This window comes from Notothenia rossii, assembly GCF_949606895.1.
Source record: "Notothenia rossii genome assembly, chromosome: 2".
Lineage (NCBI taxonomy): Eukaryota > Metazoa > Chordata > Actinopteri > Perciformes > Nototheniidae > Notothenia > Notothenia rossii.
In genome coordinates, this window is record NC_136904.1 from 11,330,771 (window position 1) to 11,348,341 (window position 17,571).

The 17,571-nt window shown below is 39.8% G+C and overlaps 3 protein-coding genes across 3 annotated transcripts; 1 reads left to right on the top strand and 2 right to left on the bottom strand.

Annotated features, from left to right (window-relative positions):
• Positions 1–134: 134 nt before the first annotated feature.
• On the bottom strand, positions 135–5,714 carry LOC307028207 (isocitrate dehydrogenase [NADP], mitochondrial-like). The gene is made up of 11 exons (XM_079663030.1): positions 5,447–5,714; positions 4,691–4,782; positions 3,556–3,721; positions 2,888–3,048; positions 2,646–2,789; positions 2,347–2,483; positions 1,984–2,135; positions 1,367–1,479; positions 839–936; positions 661–753; positions 135–532 (listed from the first exon to the last, which is right to left on the bottom strand). The coding sequence occupies exons 1-11, from the start codon at positions 5,565–5,567 to the stop codon at positions 448–450; spliced, it is 1,362 nt and encodes a 453-aa protein (XP_079519156.1). The 5' UTR covers positions 5,568–5,714; the 3' UTR covers positions 135–447.
• Positions 5,715–6,106: 392 nt separating this feature from the next.
• Positions 6,107–10,298, bottom strand: tmed3 (transmembrane p24 trafficking protein 3). The gene is made up of 3 exons (XM_079663033.1): positions 10,082–10,298; positions 9,215–9,460; positions 6,107–7,319 (listed from the first exon to the last, which is right to left on the bottom strand). The coding sequence occupies exons 1-3, from the start codon at positions 10,223–10,225 to the stop codon at positions 7,086–7,088; spliced, it is 624 nt and encodes a 207-aa protein (XP_079519159.1). The 5' UTR covers positions 10,226–10,298; the 3' UTR covers positions 6,107–7,085.
• A 1,183-nt stretch (positions 10,299–11,481) lies between these two features.
• Positions 11,482–17,150, top strand: LOC307028209 (retinol dehydrogenase 11). Its single transcript, XM_079663032.1, has 7 exons — positions 11,482–11,717; positions 12,449–12,589; positions 12,727–12,918; positions 13,802–13,963; positions 14,149–14,265; positions 14,461–14,665; positions 16,352–17,150. Exons 1-7 carry the CDS (start codon positions 11,642–11,644, stop codon positions 16,446–16,448), a joined length of 990 nt encoding a protein of 329 aa, XP_079519158.1. The 5' UTR covers positions 11,482–11,641; the 3' UTR covers positions 16,449–17,150.
• The last annotated feature ends 421 nt before the right edge of the window (positions 17,151–17,571 follow it).

Sequence of the window (17,571 nt, forward strand, 5' to 3'; positions counted from 1 at the left end):
ACTGAGGAATGTGAACTTTAATCCAACCAAACCCAAAAGGATATTGTGTTTGTTCTACCATGCGTGTTCAGGTTAGCAAGAAACAACCAACAGTGTTTCTACTGAAGGTGAGAACAAAAAACATACACTGCATGTTAGAGTGATTATCACAATCCTTTTTATTTGCATGCTGAGCGAAACATGGCATTACTGTCCTTGATTTTATATTGAAATGTTTTTGTCATGAATGTTATAAGTTAACATCAATATTAATTCAAACAGTAAAATTACTTGCAAAACAAAACTAAGGTGGCAGAGGAACGAGCACAGTGTGTGTCAGTCAGCTTTACAAATACAAAAATGTCACGGAAGGTAGTAAACTTAGTTGCTTCAAAACTTTATACAATGATTAAAACAAATTAAGGGTTAAAACGAGATCAAAACGAAGTGGTCCAATCCCCCAAATCTTCATTTACACAGAGCTTTGTCCAAGTTGGTCTTAATGGCATCCAGGAAGTCCGATGTGTTGACATAATGTTCATTCAGCTTGCAGCTGTAAGATAACAGTGCTGAGGTTACAATTAGGATACAATTATTTTTAAAACAAGAGAAAGGGTTTTCTTAAAGCAGACGTACAACACCACGTTTAGCATGACAGAGGGAAGTCAAAGGTAAACTCACTTTGCCAATCCATGAATGCAGCTGGCGAGGTCTTTGGTCATCACGCCTTTCTCCACAGTAGCGACACAGACCTGTTCTAACGTGCGGCAGAACCTGGAGAGCAACAATGCAGAGGATTTTATTCATTTGAAGTAAAGTAGCATATTTTGAGTAAATACAATTAAAAAATATGACATACTTTATTAGATCAGTGTTTCCGTCCAGTTTGCCTCTGTGCTCCAGTCCTCTGGTCCAAGCAAAGATGCTCGCGATGGGGTTAGTACTCGTTGGTCTTCCCTACAAAGCAAGGACACAGTTAGGGGTCGCTGCAGAAAACATCATTTTCAAGGCTTTGCATTCAGGTGCTTTGATGCTACTGTACTGCAGATGGAGACTTTCCTTTCTCTGCCTCTTTTACTATAAAAGAATAGGATGTACTATGAAGGACTTGTAATGTAACTATAATTGACTATTAATGACAAGAATACCTATAAAACAATTCCGCTCTCAAACTTATAGCAGTTCTGCTGAAAATAGCACAACATGCTAAACTCACTGTTAAACACTGTGTTCATTAAGTTCCACACTGAAGACTCTGTGAACTGCAGTATACTGTAGTATGGTGTCATTTGGTTCTGAAATATTCATATTGACATGATTTCAGCTCACCATTCGATTTAAACAAAAGTTTAAAAAACACTCAGCAGTGTGGCCTGGTGGTTCTTACCCTCTGGTGTTCCCGGTAGTGCCTGGTGACGGTGCCATGGGCAGCCTCGGCCTCCAGAGTCTTTCCGTCAGGGCAAACCAGCACTGATGTCATGAGACCCAGAGAACCAAAACCTGGACACAACACACAGACACACAGACACACAATACACAGACACACAGACACACAACACACAGACACACAGACACACAATACACAGACACACAGACACACAACACACAGACACACAGACACACAACACACAGACACACAGACACACAACACACAGACACACAGACACACAATACACAGACACACAGACACACAACACACAGACACACAGACACACAATACACAGACACACAGACACACAACACACAGACACACAGACACACAATACACAGACACACAGACACACAACACACAGACACACAGACACACAATACACAGACACACAATACACAGACACACAGACACACAACACACAGACACACCTGGCATCACAAGGTAATCTGTACCCACGAATATAAGCACACAAGACGTAGCTCAGATGTAAATAATGTGTCATTGTGACTGTGAGACCTGAAGTGAACAAGCAGGGAAACTGTCGACCAATCATCAAAGGAAAGTGCACTTACCCTGAGCCAGAATGTCTGACTGCACGTCTCCATCGTAGTTCTTGCAGGCCCAAACGAACCCTCCAGCAGACTTCAGGACCTGCGCCACCATGTCGTCGATCAGACGGTGCTCGTACCAGATCTTCAGCTTGTCAAACTCTGGCTTGTATGTCCTAAAAGAAACAGAATAAAGTCAAACATTTGTCTCATCAACAGAGACTATTTAATCCAGTGGGTTGACCATTATACATTATAACTGGAGAGCATGCACTGTTTCTGCATCTGGTTTCATAACATGAAATTCTGCTGCAGAGTCAATTTCTTGAAAAACGTCAAAAACAATCCAGTGCCTCAAGTCGTCCTCCTTACTGTTCAGTATCTTACTTCTCAAAGATGTCCTGGAAGATGTCTTTGAAGCGCCCGTCGTAGAACTTGAGGATGGTGTTCTTGGTGCTCATGTATAGAGGCCACCTTTTCTGGATGGCATACTGGAAGCAGCTGTGAGCAAATCCACTGATGGACTGTGCACAAAAAAACAATAATAAGGTCCACACTTTAAACAAAAACAAGTTAGCAAATGCACAGCCCAAAGGAAATATTAAATATCTAACAGATTAGCTTTAACTGTCTGTAAATATTATATATCTTATTTCATGTGAATTCATGTATGAACAAACTCTTACCTCATCCGTGTTGTACATCCCCATCCCACAGCCGCCTGCAGGGAAGTCGTACACCTCCCACTCTCTCCGCTGGCTTCCATCGGCAGGGGCAAACACCATCTTGAACTTGCCAGGCCGGTCAACAACAAAGTCTGTGGCCCTGTACTGTGAGATTTAACAACAAACAAGAGCAGTGGGATCATTCCTCTGTCAGTTTGGATGCATCTTTGGAGAGCACACAACACACATTTGGCATTTCTTACCTGATCGCCAAAAGCATGTCTGCCGATTGTTATGCCTTGTGTCCATCCAGGGACAAGACGTGGGATGTTTTTACAAATAATTGGCTCCCGGAAAACGGTGCCATCCAGGATGTTCCTGATCGTTCCATTGGGACTTTTCCACATCTGCTTTAGCTTAAACTCTGAAAAACATTATATATGGATTATAAGCGTTTTCCATCTGAAGACCAAAAGCAAGTCTCCAAACAGTAAGGATACCTACTCACGAAGAACCAAAAAGCGTCATGTATTTTTATTAACACACTCACAAATATACAACAGATTTGATAACTAATGCAGCCATGGTTGAACATTCAAAAAATGCAGAAATATGAAGCAAAACATGTCATAAGGCTTGAGAGAAAAATGTTCACCCTGCTTTTCTGAATTAAAAAGATAATTATCAGAATGATGAAAATAGTTTCAAAACAAAAGGGACATATGTGCTTCCCTGGAACCGAGCTCTCAAGTAAATGAGAGCTTCGGTCGGGATTTTGAGATATCTTGTTTGTAAAAAAAACAGGACAGCTCATTTTTCGAAAGCAAACGCATCAAAGGCTTTTCTAAGTGACTGCCTGATTTGTTGTATCACTTTAACACATAGTATTCCATCACAGATACCATATAATCACACACTGTGTCAAACTGACCCTCAACTCGAGCCTCGTCGGGGGTGATGGTGGCACACTTGACAGCCACGTTGTATTTCTTAGTTGCCAGAGCAGAGTCGATGGTGACCTGGTCGTCTGTCTGGTCGCGGTAGGGCAGACCCAGGTCGAAGTACTTCAGCTCAACATCCACGTTGGGCAGGATCAGCTGCACATGTGCAAGATGTTACTGTGTTATTTATAAGAGGGCAACACTGCACAGCATACACACAAACACACACTGAATAAGTGTATTTACCGATTTACTGATACATATATTCATACTTCTAAACCAGCTAAATTCTAGTGGAGCTTTATTGTACTTTTGACTTAACTTTAATTCATTTGCAATCAGATTATTAATACAACCATAACACATTATATTGTGTACTGTTATAGGTTAGGTTATACACGTTCTTGATCCTTTAGTTAAAGTGGACCTATCATGCTATATTTGAAACATATATTGTAGGACCATACCTATATAAAACATGTCTGTGAAGTTTTTTTTCAAAATACCAAACAGATCATGCATTTTAGCCATGCCTCATTTCGCTCTTTTTGCTCTTTTCCAGCCCTGTTTTTGCAAGGGCTGATTCTGCTTTTGTGTCAGACTACAGCGCCACTTACAGGCCTGGCATATGTACTACAGCGTCTCCAGCGCTTTCGAGCGGTCTCTCATTCCCCTGATAGGCGGAGAGTTGCCCATATAGGCGGAGCACCCCTTTTCTGACGTCAGAACAATTCAAATAATAATCAGCTCCGTTGCAGCCCCGCTTTTAGAGATTTGGGTATGGAGGAAAAGAGAGGGTTGTGTTTTCTGACACTTGGTGAGTTCCCTGACACACCGGGGACACATATTCATGTATAACAGACGTACTAAAGTGCATTTTGCATGATAGGTCCCCTTTAAGTTCACAAGCTAGTGCACAGTGTTCTTTCACTCATGTGGGATTTTGAATGCGGGATGTTTACTTGTTAAAAGATTATTCCTAACCTTCGTCCTCCTCTGATTACCATAACCTTTGGATTCTCAATTCAAACATCCTCATGTTTGCTCGTAGGTAAAAGCGACTTACAGCTTTTTGACACAAAGAAAGTATAAATCATTATCAGCAAACTTCCAGACTGGATCTACCCTTTCTTTGATGAATTCCCATATGATGCGAGTCATCTCATCTCCGTCCATCTCCACCACCGGCTGCTCCACCTTGATGCGCTGTGTGGCATCTGAAAACAATCACAGTTACATTAACTCTCATGTTGTACAGTGTAGTTTAAAGCCACAGGGGGATGATGCCAATTTGTTTTGGGTAAGGGAAAACTGAGAACAAACTGATCACACCTGCATTTGGTTAATATCTCTTTCACTACTTAATTATGCAGGGTTCATTCTTACTGAGACAGTGACTTTCGGAGTATTTATAATACCAGTACTACCTGTGTAGACTTATTTGCTCCTGCTATGTGAACTCACGTGCCAAGACAGGTTGGTACCAGCCTCTATTGTAGAATTCATAAGATCCCCTTTGTATTGTATTCATATCCATTTCATCATACACATTTGATTCAGTATTCAGTATGATAACCACATATGTTGGTTCCTTACTAAAATCTTGCTTAAGGTTGTAGATATTGTTTAAACTTTCTGTTCTGAGTTTATATAATAATTAAATGCAATGCTTAGAAATGTGATCCTTCAAAAAGCGTGTATGTGTGATTCACTGATGGCTAGTTTCCAATCAGCATGTGACGTTTTACTGAGGTCTACTATTAAAAATCGTTCATAAAACCCACTCACAAAGCCAGCCACATTAATGTTGCTGACCATGCCCACTTTAGTAATACATTTCGTGTCATATTGTTAAAGTTTAATTTTTAAAGGGTGACTTACAGTTCCTCTGTTGGAGCCTGTGACGGCAGCCGACAGCCGGTGAGAGTACTGCGGGGTTTAGAGTCAGGGAAGCGGCTGTACTTCTGGATACGGTCCTCAGGGCTTTCAGGTAACCCGCCATGTTTACCGGGCTGTTAGGGACACCTGTGCCCTTTTTTCTTATGAATTAACGTCACGCAGGTAGCAGAGCCCGGTAAAGTAGGGACACCCCGGACGTCAGCGCTTGATAACACGTCAGCTTGATAGAGCATGCTTCACACTCTGATTGGCCAGGAGTCTGATTCAAGTTCAGGTTCCTCTTCCTTATTTCCTGCAGCAGCGTGTCCAGGTGGCGTTTTAGCTAGCTTTTATCCAAACTGTCAGTGGTGGAAGGGCTGAGCTGTTTTACAATACCTCAGTCTAGACTAGAAATACAGAGAATATATCCCATTAAATATAAGTCATACTTTTTAAACGTTCACTATAGTATTGTTGTTGATATGAAAAGGTAAACGATTCTACTAAGGGTCTAAGTCAGCCAGAAAGCTTGAATCATTTCTGGTTTCTTGAGAAGATTTTTAAAAAAAACTAAAAACCAAGCTGCATCTTAGATTTGTGGCATCTCAATAGACATTCAGGATAGGGTGTACATGCAAATCATAATCAGACAATATTGTGACATACTTTCCACCAGGTTTTATTCAAATCTGTTGACATGTTGTTTGGACAATAAAGAGATAAACACAGAACTGTAGTGAAAGCCTTACTGATTGGTCACTTCGCAATGTCCAACATGTATCTTTAAGAAAAAAGATGGACTTATAATCACACCCACATGTAATAAAATAAGTAACTGAGAATCCAATCAATCAGTAACAAGAAGACGAAACCATAAATCGACCCATTTAAAACAGTAAACTTTAAATTTGGTAGGAAATGAGAAAAGAAAGATTTTTAAAAAGGCACTTTTGTATGAGACACAGAAGGACATGAGGGAGAAAAGAGCTCTTACACCTCATTAAAACAATTCTTTTGCACATAAATTAAGTTAATAACAAACATAATCAACATTAGAAAACGAGAACAACTAACATTCAGAAATAACCAATGTGCCACAACCTACTAGATATTCTGATGACGCCCCCCATGAGGGTCCTACTGTAAAAGCAATCCAGTTCATTGACAGATTAATCAAACTTATTTGCTTTATTTTGCATCACGCAAATATAATAAACTAGAAGGGCACTCAGAGAGAGCCGCCCTCCACCAAGGCTGTTTACGTGAGTGTAAAATAATGTGTACATCAGATCAGCTGGAAAATTAAATGTGTATTTCCTTGGCACAACTTCTCCCCAAATGTAAGGAAAAATTTAGCAAGTTCTCCTATAAACCTGCTGACAAAGTTATAAACTGTAAACATCAACTTCTTGGAGGAGGAGGTAATCTGCTTCAAGTGTGAGTACTGTTTCTTCACACAGGCATGAAAGAGGCATTTAGTAGGCAGGCTAACAAATAACAAATAAAGACTTCCCAAACTATCTATTGAACAAAAAGGTTTGCTGGAAATACCACAAGATGTGTGCTAATCTCATGAAGCATTCAGGTTCACATCGACGAGGTTCCACCCGTGTTTCTCAGGGCACATCAGGAGAAAAGAGTTTTAAGTTGTGGCCGCCACTGAGCCTTTCTTCTCGCTGAAGAAGCTCCTAAGCATCATGACTTGACCGATGCCGATAACGAACAGCAGTACGGTTTCTCCGATGGACCAGTAGGTGACCCGCTCCAGGAGGTGCTCAGCTTTCGTGCGGTCGTGTGCTTCTCTTAGCCTGTACCACGTCTGCGAGTCAGCCACCACCTTCAGGATCTCATGAATAGACACGCAGGACGACTCCATCTGAAAGTGGAAAGGGCAACAGAGAATTCATCAGAAGTACAGGAACGGCCCGGGGCAGAACATACAGTACAAGGTGGGTCACACGTATGCAAACATGTAATCATATTATATTATCAAAACTGCTGAACACATTTACTTTGACCTATTTTCCTGCAAGTCTCCGGATTTTAATTAAGTAAAAGTGGAACATATATATTACACTTTCCTATAACCATTGAACTAAGAATGTGGGCTCATATGGAAGATCTGAGTATTAATTGTGGTCGATACATTTTAATAGAAAATGTTTCAATATTCATGTAAATGGCAAAGATTTCTTAATCCAGTTTGTGGAAAATTGGAAATCAACCTTTATATACAGTCGATGTTATAAACATTAACACAGCAGGGCGTTTCAGGTACTGTGGTAAGGAGAGGGAATTAAACACTCGTAAATTATATTGTGCAATGGTTAATACAATATTTGCAGTACACGGTGATGCTTGTTATGTTAGACTTTTATATTTGCACTCTTTCCCAATTTCTCCTACAGTCATTTCCCTCAGGATACAACAAGTTGTATCTTATCTGTAGTTAGAACTGCTCTAGCTCCACCTAGTGAACTTTCCACTGTTTGCATTAAACATATGTATGTTCTACTACAATACACAGTTTTTATCCTTGTACAGTATTTCATTTAACATTATGTTTTAAGCTCATCTTATTATTTATATAGTTTACTTCTTACGCATCTACCTGCACATTTGTCACTTGCAATATTTTTATTTTATTTCTGTTCTTTTTGCACTACTTTTTTTTGTTTATATATTATATATATTTATGTTGCATTGCTGAAGGAGTTTGGGACTTAAGCTTTTCATTGCCATAACTACACTGTAGCTACTGTGCATATGACAATAAATCGTTGAATCTTTACATTAACTGTCCCAACCCAACTTAAATACTATCAATGTAGACTAACGTAATCAACACAACACAATTGGCAAATAAAGTGTCTTTCTAATCTCGCCTTCAATTTATGCAAAATGCAGCAGCAAGACTTTTAACAAATACCAGAAGGCTAGACCACATCACCCCTGTTTTAATCTCTCTTCACTGACTACCTGTCTGTTTTAGAATTGATTTTAAGATTTGACTGATTACTTTTAAAGCTCTTAACGGTTTGGCTCCTGATACATCACTGACTTGTTGTGCCCTTACGAGCCTGTGTCTGAGATCCTCGGGAAGGGCTCCGCTAGCTGTTCCCAAAGGAATCAGTGACATCTTTTAAATCACTTCTTAAAACTCACCTTTTTATTAAAGCTTTTAACTAATGAGGACACCACTCTGTTTTACTCGACATCCATGCATTATTTGTTTTCCCGGTACTTTCTTTTTTTTGTATTACTGCTGCTATTGTTGAACTGCTGTATATTTTTATTGGGTGTGTTTGAGACATTTTTGATGGCGCCTGAACGGCCTGTTTTAATCCATGTAAAGCACTTTGTGACGGTGTTTTGAAAAGTTCTGTCTGTCAAAGTTATTATATATTATTAATTTGGATTATATCTGTAATGTGAACATATGGATTGTAGTTTTCTGTTTGGTCTTTTTGTACGTTTTCTGTTTGACTGCCCATCAGGGTGTACCTGCAACCGTTTCAAAATGGAGGAAAAAATAAAAAGCAGATTTCTCAGCAATGCAGCAGGGTAATAACAAATCCCTAGCCTCCTATGTGCAAAGACAGAAACTATGTCATTGTGTGGTTCTCTGAACAATTTTAAGAATCTATTTTCTCACACACTGGTTCAACTACTGTAAGTATCAGCCTGTGTGGCTCTATGAAGTATTTCCACTGCAGCTAACAGATGTAAACACCCAATCCTCAAGCGAACTGTAGTACCAAAATAAATTACCTGAGTCAGTGCTACAGGTCCAGTCATGGTCTGAATGATAGGCTCCTCGTCTCCATGGCGGAAGTCCAGGTACACGGTTTTATCCGTAAAGGTGGAGAACTCATTGCTGAAGCAGACCTTGTAGACCCCCTTCATAGCAGTGGTGTGAGAGAAGCTGTCATACTGCTTCTTCTGCTCATTGTACAGGACATTGTTCTGAGGATCCGTGACAAAGCTGTCCACATCATAGTTGCCTCCTGCAATGACCTAAACGAACATGAAAAGGCACAAGAGACACATGTGTGAAACAGTAGTAACATAGGGTGTAACATATGGACTGAGCAATGCTGAGCCGGCTCAAACTGGTTATGCAGGAAACACTTTAGGAGAGTAAGAAATCAAACCTTTACCAAAACATTATTTAAAAAATGTAAGTGTTATAAGATAAGATTTACTTTTTTGATCCCAAACTGGGAAATGTATTCGTTACAACAGCATGTTAAAACAAGGCATTGCACATACATTGAAAATAAAGAGAAGAATATAAAAACACATGTAAAATAGAAACATCTCAATATAGAAAATAAACTGAACTAAAAAGTTAAATACAAGTTCACCCTGAAAGATTATCTGACAAATAAACACTAAGAAGGGCCAGATTACTGCTAACACAATTTAAAAGTAGGATATTATGTAGGACTATATTGAGAGTGCTAATATGAAACTATAAGTATAGGAAGGCATGTCAGCACTATGCAACACTATGCATGCTCTCTTTCCAAGAACAAGAGACAGACACCGGACCAAATGACTATCTTTGGAACCACTTTGGCAGCATCATGTAAACACATCCTAGACGGAAGTGATTAAGCTTTCGGAGTAACTCACTTGGAAGTCTATATCGAACTTCACGTCTTTCTCTAGTTCCTCGTAGAAACATTGCTTATCGTTGTCAGGGAGCTCGAAAGTGAGCTCCGTCCCAAACACCACGAACACATGCAGCAGAAAACAGCTGAGTCCCAGGTAGACCATGATGAGAGCAACCAGAAGCAGCACAGACAGGAGCAGCACTGAAGAAGAGTTTCACAGCTCTGACGTGGCACCAGGAAAAAGTACTTCCGGGGCACGTTTGTTTGTTTTTGGGTAGAAATGTTGCTACAGTTATCACACGTACGATAATATCGTTAACAAGACACCATATACATCTAAATGTGACACAAACAAGTTAAAAAACAAAATTACTGCAAAGCATCTACATTTAGATCTTAGCCAATTATTACACGAAGCACAAACATCCATGGAGTTAAGGTTTCAAAATAAAAGCCCCATATTTTAAACTAACTATACTTGTTAACCCACACATTATCTGTTATTATACAAAACAAAAACACAAGTCTGGTTTAGGAGTTCTGTATTTTAAATGGTAGAAGCAATATTCATGTTTTGAAAATGATTAAGGCAAGTCAATGGTAATGCAGTATTTCATATCATTGGACCCTTGTTGTTGGTGCATTGACATGTTACCTGCAGTTGGAGCACATTTGAACTTAAACATGTTGTTGGTTTAAATCATTGAATGACTTGTAATGTTAATTTGGAAAAGTATTAAGAATAGAGCAATTCAATAATTGTAGTAAAGTAGGAAATACAATATGTGTATCAGTAGTGTAAAGGTAAGGTAAGGCAAGTTTATTTATATAGCACCTTTCAACAAAGGGCAATTTAAAGTGCTTTACAAAAATGAAAGACATTAAGAAAATGGCATTTATGAAAAATACCTAATAAGTCAAATACTACCTTAACATTGTAGGCACATGCAGTAGTTGATTAAATGTACTTAGTTACCTTTTACTAATGTTGTTTTTTCAAATGTGATTTCTGACCAAATTAAGAATAACAATTCAAAAGTATGTCTTTATTTAATCAGATTAAAAAACTACTGGTGTTGCATTTAGGGAAACACTGAACTTCGGGTTGTTTATATAACAGAGCAGAAGATGAGTCAGCGAGCTACAATGTGCAGGTGGGTGTGTAGGGTGTGTGAAAGCTACACAGATCGGCTGCTCTGCTTTCATTGAGCCTGGGAAAGATGATCAAAACACGCCCGACATTAGCAAGTCATTACCACAAGTGCAAATGTAATCTTTTAATTGTAGATAAAAAGCCAAACAGCAGCAGATTGTAGTGCAACACAACATGTGTCATGACCTTTATATGCAGTCTATGGTCATGACATTAGGGAAGAGTCTTTTATTCTGAAAATCCCAGCTCTTGCACCACGCCCAATCAAAATCGTCTTTGCTACACCAAGGAAGGGGAAACAGTGTTTGTTTTCTATAGCATTGACTTTCATCCTATAAACTGCTCAGTGATATTCTGAGCGGACATTACTTTTACTTCTTTCTACTAAAGCTTATAGTTTGGTAATAACAATTAACAGGCTAAAATATGCAACACTACGCAGATAATATGAGGGACTTTGTGGAGAAGCATGCAACCGGTCTCGCTGTTGCTTTAGTTGCAGGTAAATGTTTCTCTTCTCTCAAGGATATTTTGTATTCTCTGTGTGTACCTTTCTACGTTTTCCATCATGTCAGTGCAAAGAAAGCTAACTCTCCTACTAAGAATGCAGCGGGTTGGAATATAATGGTACATTAGGCTATCAGGCAGAAATATGATTGTCAGAGAAGTTTGACATGTTGCACACAATGACACATGTATTCATGTGAATGCAGCTCTCTTTGTTCATATCTTGAAATCAATGCCAGTGGAGTAGCCAATTGATTGAGCATTGTTAAGTATGAAATAGTAAGTATTTAGAGTATTGTCATAAATGCACAGTGAAATTAAGCTCCTTATATTATAATCTCCTTGAATCTAAAGCCAGAGCTGAAATTCGAAAGCAGGGGTTCAATGCGACTCTTGTAAGAATATTTGTTTTACCAACAGTTTGTCATATCTCATATTCAAGGACCAAGAAAACTGTATAAATAAACGCATTATATTTCAATCTAAATTACTGCTTTATTTGATTGTAATCTTACTGTATTTGTATTACAGTGTTCTTAATATAGTTCGCTATCTGTGTTCTTTTTTTAAAAATGTCAAATTCCTGGTATGTGTGAACCTACCTGGTAATAAACCTGTTTCTGATTCTGATTCATTGAACATTGGGGTAAATAAGAAAAAGAACTACCAAAAGCAGGCATATTACACTGCATTTGATATTAATGTTATTATTTGTTCTTCTGTCAGGGGTGAGCGCACTGGCCTTGCGGAGATGGATGTCTGGGGGAGTGTGTCGGAGCAGGGTCAGGCTGGACGGGAAAACAGTCCTCATCACAGGAGCCAACTGTGGCATTGGGAAGGAGACGGCCCTGGATATGGCCAATCGGGGTGAGCGTTCATTTTCTGTAAATATTATTTGTTGTTTTTTGTGCGGCACTATTATGTTAACAGTGTCTTTGGATTCAACTAAATTGAATGCTTCCTTGACTACTTATTCAATAATACTTCCTCTTTTCTTTATCAAGGAGCCAAAGTGATAATGGCCTGCAGAGACATGACTAAAGCCCGCATTGCAGCTGATGAGATCCGCCAGCTGAGTGGAAACGGCAACGTGGTGGTGAAGAAACTGGACCTGGCCTCGCTCCAGTCTGTCAGGGACCTGGCCAAAGAAGTCCAGGAGAATGAGGAACGTTTGGACATCCTCATCAACAATGCAGGTGCTTTGCAGGCGTTCTCCCTTACATTTTTACCACAGGAACGATAATGAAGTAATCAAAAAAAGCACCACACATTTATAGGAAAAAACGGATGTAATTTATAAACCTACGGGCATATTTCGGAGCACTTTTAAATATCACCTCACTGCTAGAGATCACAACTGAAGCCATTTCCGATTTATGCTGTCTTTTATTAAATCAAATACTTACAATTCATATTTTAGAATGCTATATCTAGACAGGTATTGGGCAGAGCCTAGTGTCAGCATAGAGGCATGTCCACTACCATGGCCCATATTGCACACAAATACCTCTTCAACAGTGCCATGGCAGAGACTGTTTTCTTATGCAGGCCACTGCCATCAAAGAATGTCATCAAGCTAGTCTGCAAGAGCGACTGGTGAAAAGAAAAGTAGACTTTATGAACTGGTTGACTATAATCATGTCATAAAAGTTCCCACTGTTCCAAGTAATCTTATTCAACTAAGAGTGTGGAAAGACACTATTCACTTTCCCTCTTTCGAAGTCAGTGTGACATTAAGTTTCTTAGATATGCATTTAGATATGCCTTCCTTCTCAGCATGGAATTCATTTGGGTGATATTTAACTTTACAGACAAGCTGTTTACAACCACTTTGTAGAACATTTGACTTTGTAATGGTTTCTTATGTTGTTGTGCTAATTAAAAGCAATGCATGCCAACAATCAGAAATAATCAAAACTAAGCTGAGATGTTCAAATTAAAGTAAAAAACACCATCCGCATTTAACACCACACATGAATACTAGCATTTAAAACGTACTTGATCATGATTCAGAGTATTACCAATTAAGACGGATTGACATCAGCAGTTTCTTATTTAAGGGTTTTATTTGATTTCTAGGTATCATGTTCTGTCCTAAGTGGGAGACTCAGGACGGCTTTGAAATGCAGTTTGGTGTCAACCACCTGGGACATTTCCTCCTCACCAACACTCTTCTGGACCTGCTGAAGAAATCTACTCCAAGTCGCATCGTCAACGTCTCCAGCATGGCACACGAGAAAGGTCAAGTCTATGTTTCCATCAATCAGTATTCATCAAATAGTGGTTACAATTTTCTCTCTGACATTTGTATTCACTCAGATTCATATTATACTTTGGTTTGTTGTGATAAATTAAACGTTCATGATTGTTTTGGAATTTCAAAATGTATTTTCTAATTAAAGACCACGCGTTGTTGTTTCTTACAGGCCGCATACATTTTGAAGACATCAATCTGGATAAAGACTATGATCCTTATACCAGCTACCGCCAAAGCAAGCTAGCCAACGTGCTCTTCAGTAAAGAACTAGCTTCTAGACTGAAAGGTAGGGTAATAAGGTGTTTTTCAAAAATCTGTAATGCATGTTATTCATCAGAAACCGTCCCACTTTTTTAAATAAATATGTAGTAAAATATTTGTTGTTTTGCTTTAGTTGCCTACGGTTACCCCTTTAATTTCCTGAATAGTCTTATAGTGCTTCATGCAACTAACCTTTGATTCGATGCATCCCTCCCATCAGACACTGGAGTGACGGTGTACAGTCTTCACCCTGGGGTCATCCGCACCGAACTAGGCCGCCACCTTTTCCCTACTTTAGCCATGTGGAAGAGGATCGTTGCTGCAGCAGTTATGACCTTTGTCAAAAGTCCCTGGGAAGGAGCTCAGACCACCCTCCACTGCGCGATGGACGAGAGCCTGGCAAACTCAAGCGGCCTCTACTACAGGCAAGTACTGCGCTGATCATTCTCTCCAAGAATGGAGATAAACTTGGATTTATATTTGCAGTTGTCTAGAATTCAGTCCACTTAATATCAATATTTTTTTCCATTTTACAATGGCAGAGAAGGACATTGAAATAATGATTGAGACTATGAGACAAGGATTTGCTCGATACCTTTCTCACAGATTTCCTTTTCTTTTCTTAGAAGATGTACATTTGGAGTTATAACTTTTGAATTTTAGTATATTTCAGTCAGACAACTCACGTGTTCTTAATATGTTTATTATAAGCAGCATATAGTTTGAGTTTGGGGTCCAGGCTCGGGCCTCATCACTCCACAGATTTACAAAGAACATTGAGTGATGATTAGATAACTATCCCCCGAGCCTACAGGCATACTTGTCAACCCTCCCGATTTTCGCGGGAGACTCCCGATTTCATTGCCCTCTCCCGGTTTCCTCCAGGGGTCATATTTCTCCCGCAATTCTCCCGATTTCTGACAAAATCAGATTTAGTCAGGACTGTTTCCACTCAGACTTTAATACAGCTACACCATTGTTTGGTTTCCATGGTAACACGTCTCTTTAGTAGCACGCAACTGAAAGTCTGAGAGGGTGAGGCAGATAGTCACAGAAAACAGAACAAGAATCGACAACTACTCTAATCTCTGACTGCGGTCAAGCCAGCCTCCACTCGGGAAAAACTAGTCAAGCCAGCCCGCACGTGATATTGCGGTGCGCGAATATTCTATGCATTACGGTAGAGTCAAAACAAATCATCCCTCTGTGTTTAGATGAGAATAAAACCAAAAAATCAGGACATTCTGATGTAGAGTTTCAAAATAAGAGACCTTTGAAGTCTCATGAGCTATCATCCACCCCCCCCCCCCCCCCCCATTTTACATTTTGAAATGCTCCCGATTTCTGTGGTCTCAAGGTTGGCAAGTATGCCTACAGGTGGAAGCTGGGGTGGAGCTGGGGTGGTGGTGGGGGCAGGCAAGCAGCAGCAACATGAAACACAGCAGCAGGAACATGAACGCAGCAATAGCAAGTGAACACAGCAGCATAGCGAGGCAGAGGCAGGAAGACCTGGCAGCTTAAATAGAGCGGCATGTTTAGGAGAATGTGTTTGGTTGGTTGTAAGAGGGACGAGGTGCGTCACGTGTTAATGTATCATTGGTGCTCGAGTTGACTGCCTGAACTAGCTCGCAGGCTTCGCCCCATTAAAAGTGGGGTAGTCAAAATGGATGAGACTTGAATTTAAGGCAAATATTAAATCAAGAATAGATTTGTATTTATTTGCTGTTGTGTTAGTTTAAGAGACAAAACCAATGTGCTTTGGCTTCTGTGTAACATTGGAAACCTGGAAGCTAGACCAGTTGTGAAATCACTCAGTTGTTTTTACCGTGTCCTGTCATTTCTTTAGATTTAGATACATAGATAGATACTTTATTTATCCAAAGCAGCCTTTTGTCATCCAGCAAACTAAGCTCGGTTGATTTGACCTGTTTGTGAAAACATGAGATGAAATTGTCTTGTGTTTACTCAACTCTACAACAAATGTCAAGTGAATGACAGGGAATTTTGTATAACTTCATTATATGAACCCATGTAGACACACAGCTGGATTGCATTCCTGCAGTTTCAGGACTCTTGTTGATTCTCTCCCCCTTTTTGATTTCCTCCCGCAGTGACTGTGCCCCCAAAGAGCCGGCCCCCCAGGCCCTGGACGATGCTGCAGCGAAGAGGCTGTGGGACCTCAGCGCCTCCATGGTCGGTCTCGCTTAAACACAACACTCCAGCTTTCTTCAGTGGACCACTCACAACCAATGAGTTTTATTATCTCATGGGTAATGGCACTGCATTAATTATGATATTTTCAGATTCAGACCTGACATTCTTTCTTTGGTGTACAACATTTGCAATATTTAATCCCAGTCGGTTGAGTTGATATTAATCTTAGGTGCACTGCTTCATCTTTATATTATGCTTTTATGATTTATAGTGTATCAATGGTATGCTGCTCTGTCAAAAATGATGCTTCAAATGTACCATCTTTGTGGGTTGTTGGTGCTTTAGATAAGACATATTACTTTGTTACATTTAACTTTGATCATTTGGAATACCACGATGCTTATAGCACAACAAGCGTCTATCAAATCATTTGTGTCGCAAATCCTAATGACTTGAAATTGTTGCTTTTATTCATGGAATCTCACAGAAGTTTCCAACATGTGAAATGATGGTGAGGTTTGTATGATCAACACTATATCAAGAAGTATAAAAACACGTAGAGCACTACAACAGAGAAAGGGAAGCACTAAGCCTGTTTTTGTAGATTGAGGTGGAAGGTAGAAGTATGCGGACGTTTGCGCAAATGTATGCAAAGTGACCTTACAGTGATATGCTGGCAGAGGGGAGGAGGAGATCAGAGGAGAGAGGATCTTCCACCAGGTGCAGAGAGGAGGGGACGCCTCGGGGGGGGGGTGGGGGGGGAGAGAGCAGTTACAGAGCAGCCAGTAAATCAAGATTGTAGCCTAGGGTGTGTGTGTGTGTGTGTGTGTGTGTGTGTGTGTGTGTGTGTGTGTGTGTGTGTGTGTGTGTGTGTGTGTGTGTGTGTGTGTGTGTGTGTGTGTGTGTGTGTGTGTGTGTGTGTGTGTGTGTGTGTGTGTGTGTGTGTGTGTGTGTGTGTGTGTGTGTGTGTGTGTGTGTGTGTGTGTGTGTGTGTGTGTGTCTTTGTTCAGTGCACTTACTGTAGAATGAACATAGTGTACAGCATAAACAATGTAAGACTTTGGGAAATAAATGTCTCATTAAAAGTGTTTTCTCTGGCAGTTTTTATTAAGATGCATTAACTCTGAGAGAGATGTATTTTATTTATAGGTGAGAATGAGAAAAAAATATCCAAAAT

Coding starts and splice junctions, on each gene's coding strand:
- LOC307028209 (XM_079663032.1), top strand. CDS start 11,642: ATGCAACACTACGCAGATAATATGAGGGACTTTGTGGAGAAGCATGCA. Junction 13,964..14,148: donor CAGCATGGCACACGAGAAAG/GTCAAGTCTATG, acceptor TGTTTCTTACAG/GCCGCATACATTTTGAAGAC. Junction 14,666..16,351: donor TCAAGCGGCCTCTACTACAG/GCAAGTACTGCG, acceptor TTCCTCCCGCAG/TGACTGTGCCCCCAAAGAGC.
- tmed3 (XM_079663033.1), bottom strand. CDS start 10,225: ATGGTCTACCTGGGACTCAGCTGTTTTCTGCTGCATGTGTTCGTGGTG. Junction 9,461..10,081: donor AGTTCGATATAGACTTCCAA/GTGAGTTACTCC, acceptor ATGTTCGTTTAG/GTCATTGCAGGAGGCAACTA. Junction 7,320..9,214: donor GACCTGTAGCACTGACTCAG/GTAATTTATTTT, acceptor TTCCACTTTCAG/ATGGAGTCGTCCTGCGTGTC.
- LOC307028207 (XM_079663030.1), bottom strand. CDS start 5,567: ATGGCGGGTTACCTGAAAGCCCTGAGGACCGTATCCAGAAGTACAGCC. Junction 4,783..5,446: donor CAGGCTCCAACAGAGGAACT/GTAAGTCACCCT, acceptor GATTGTTTTCAG/ATGCCACACAGCGCATCAAG. Junction 2,484..2,645: donor GGATGTACAACACGGATGAG/GTAAGAGTTTGT, acceptor TTTTGTGCACAG/TCCATCAGTGGATTTGCTCA.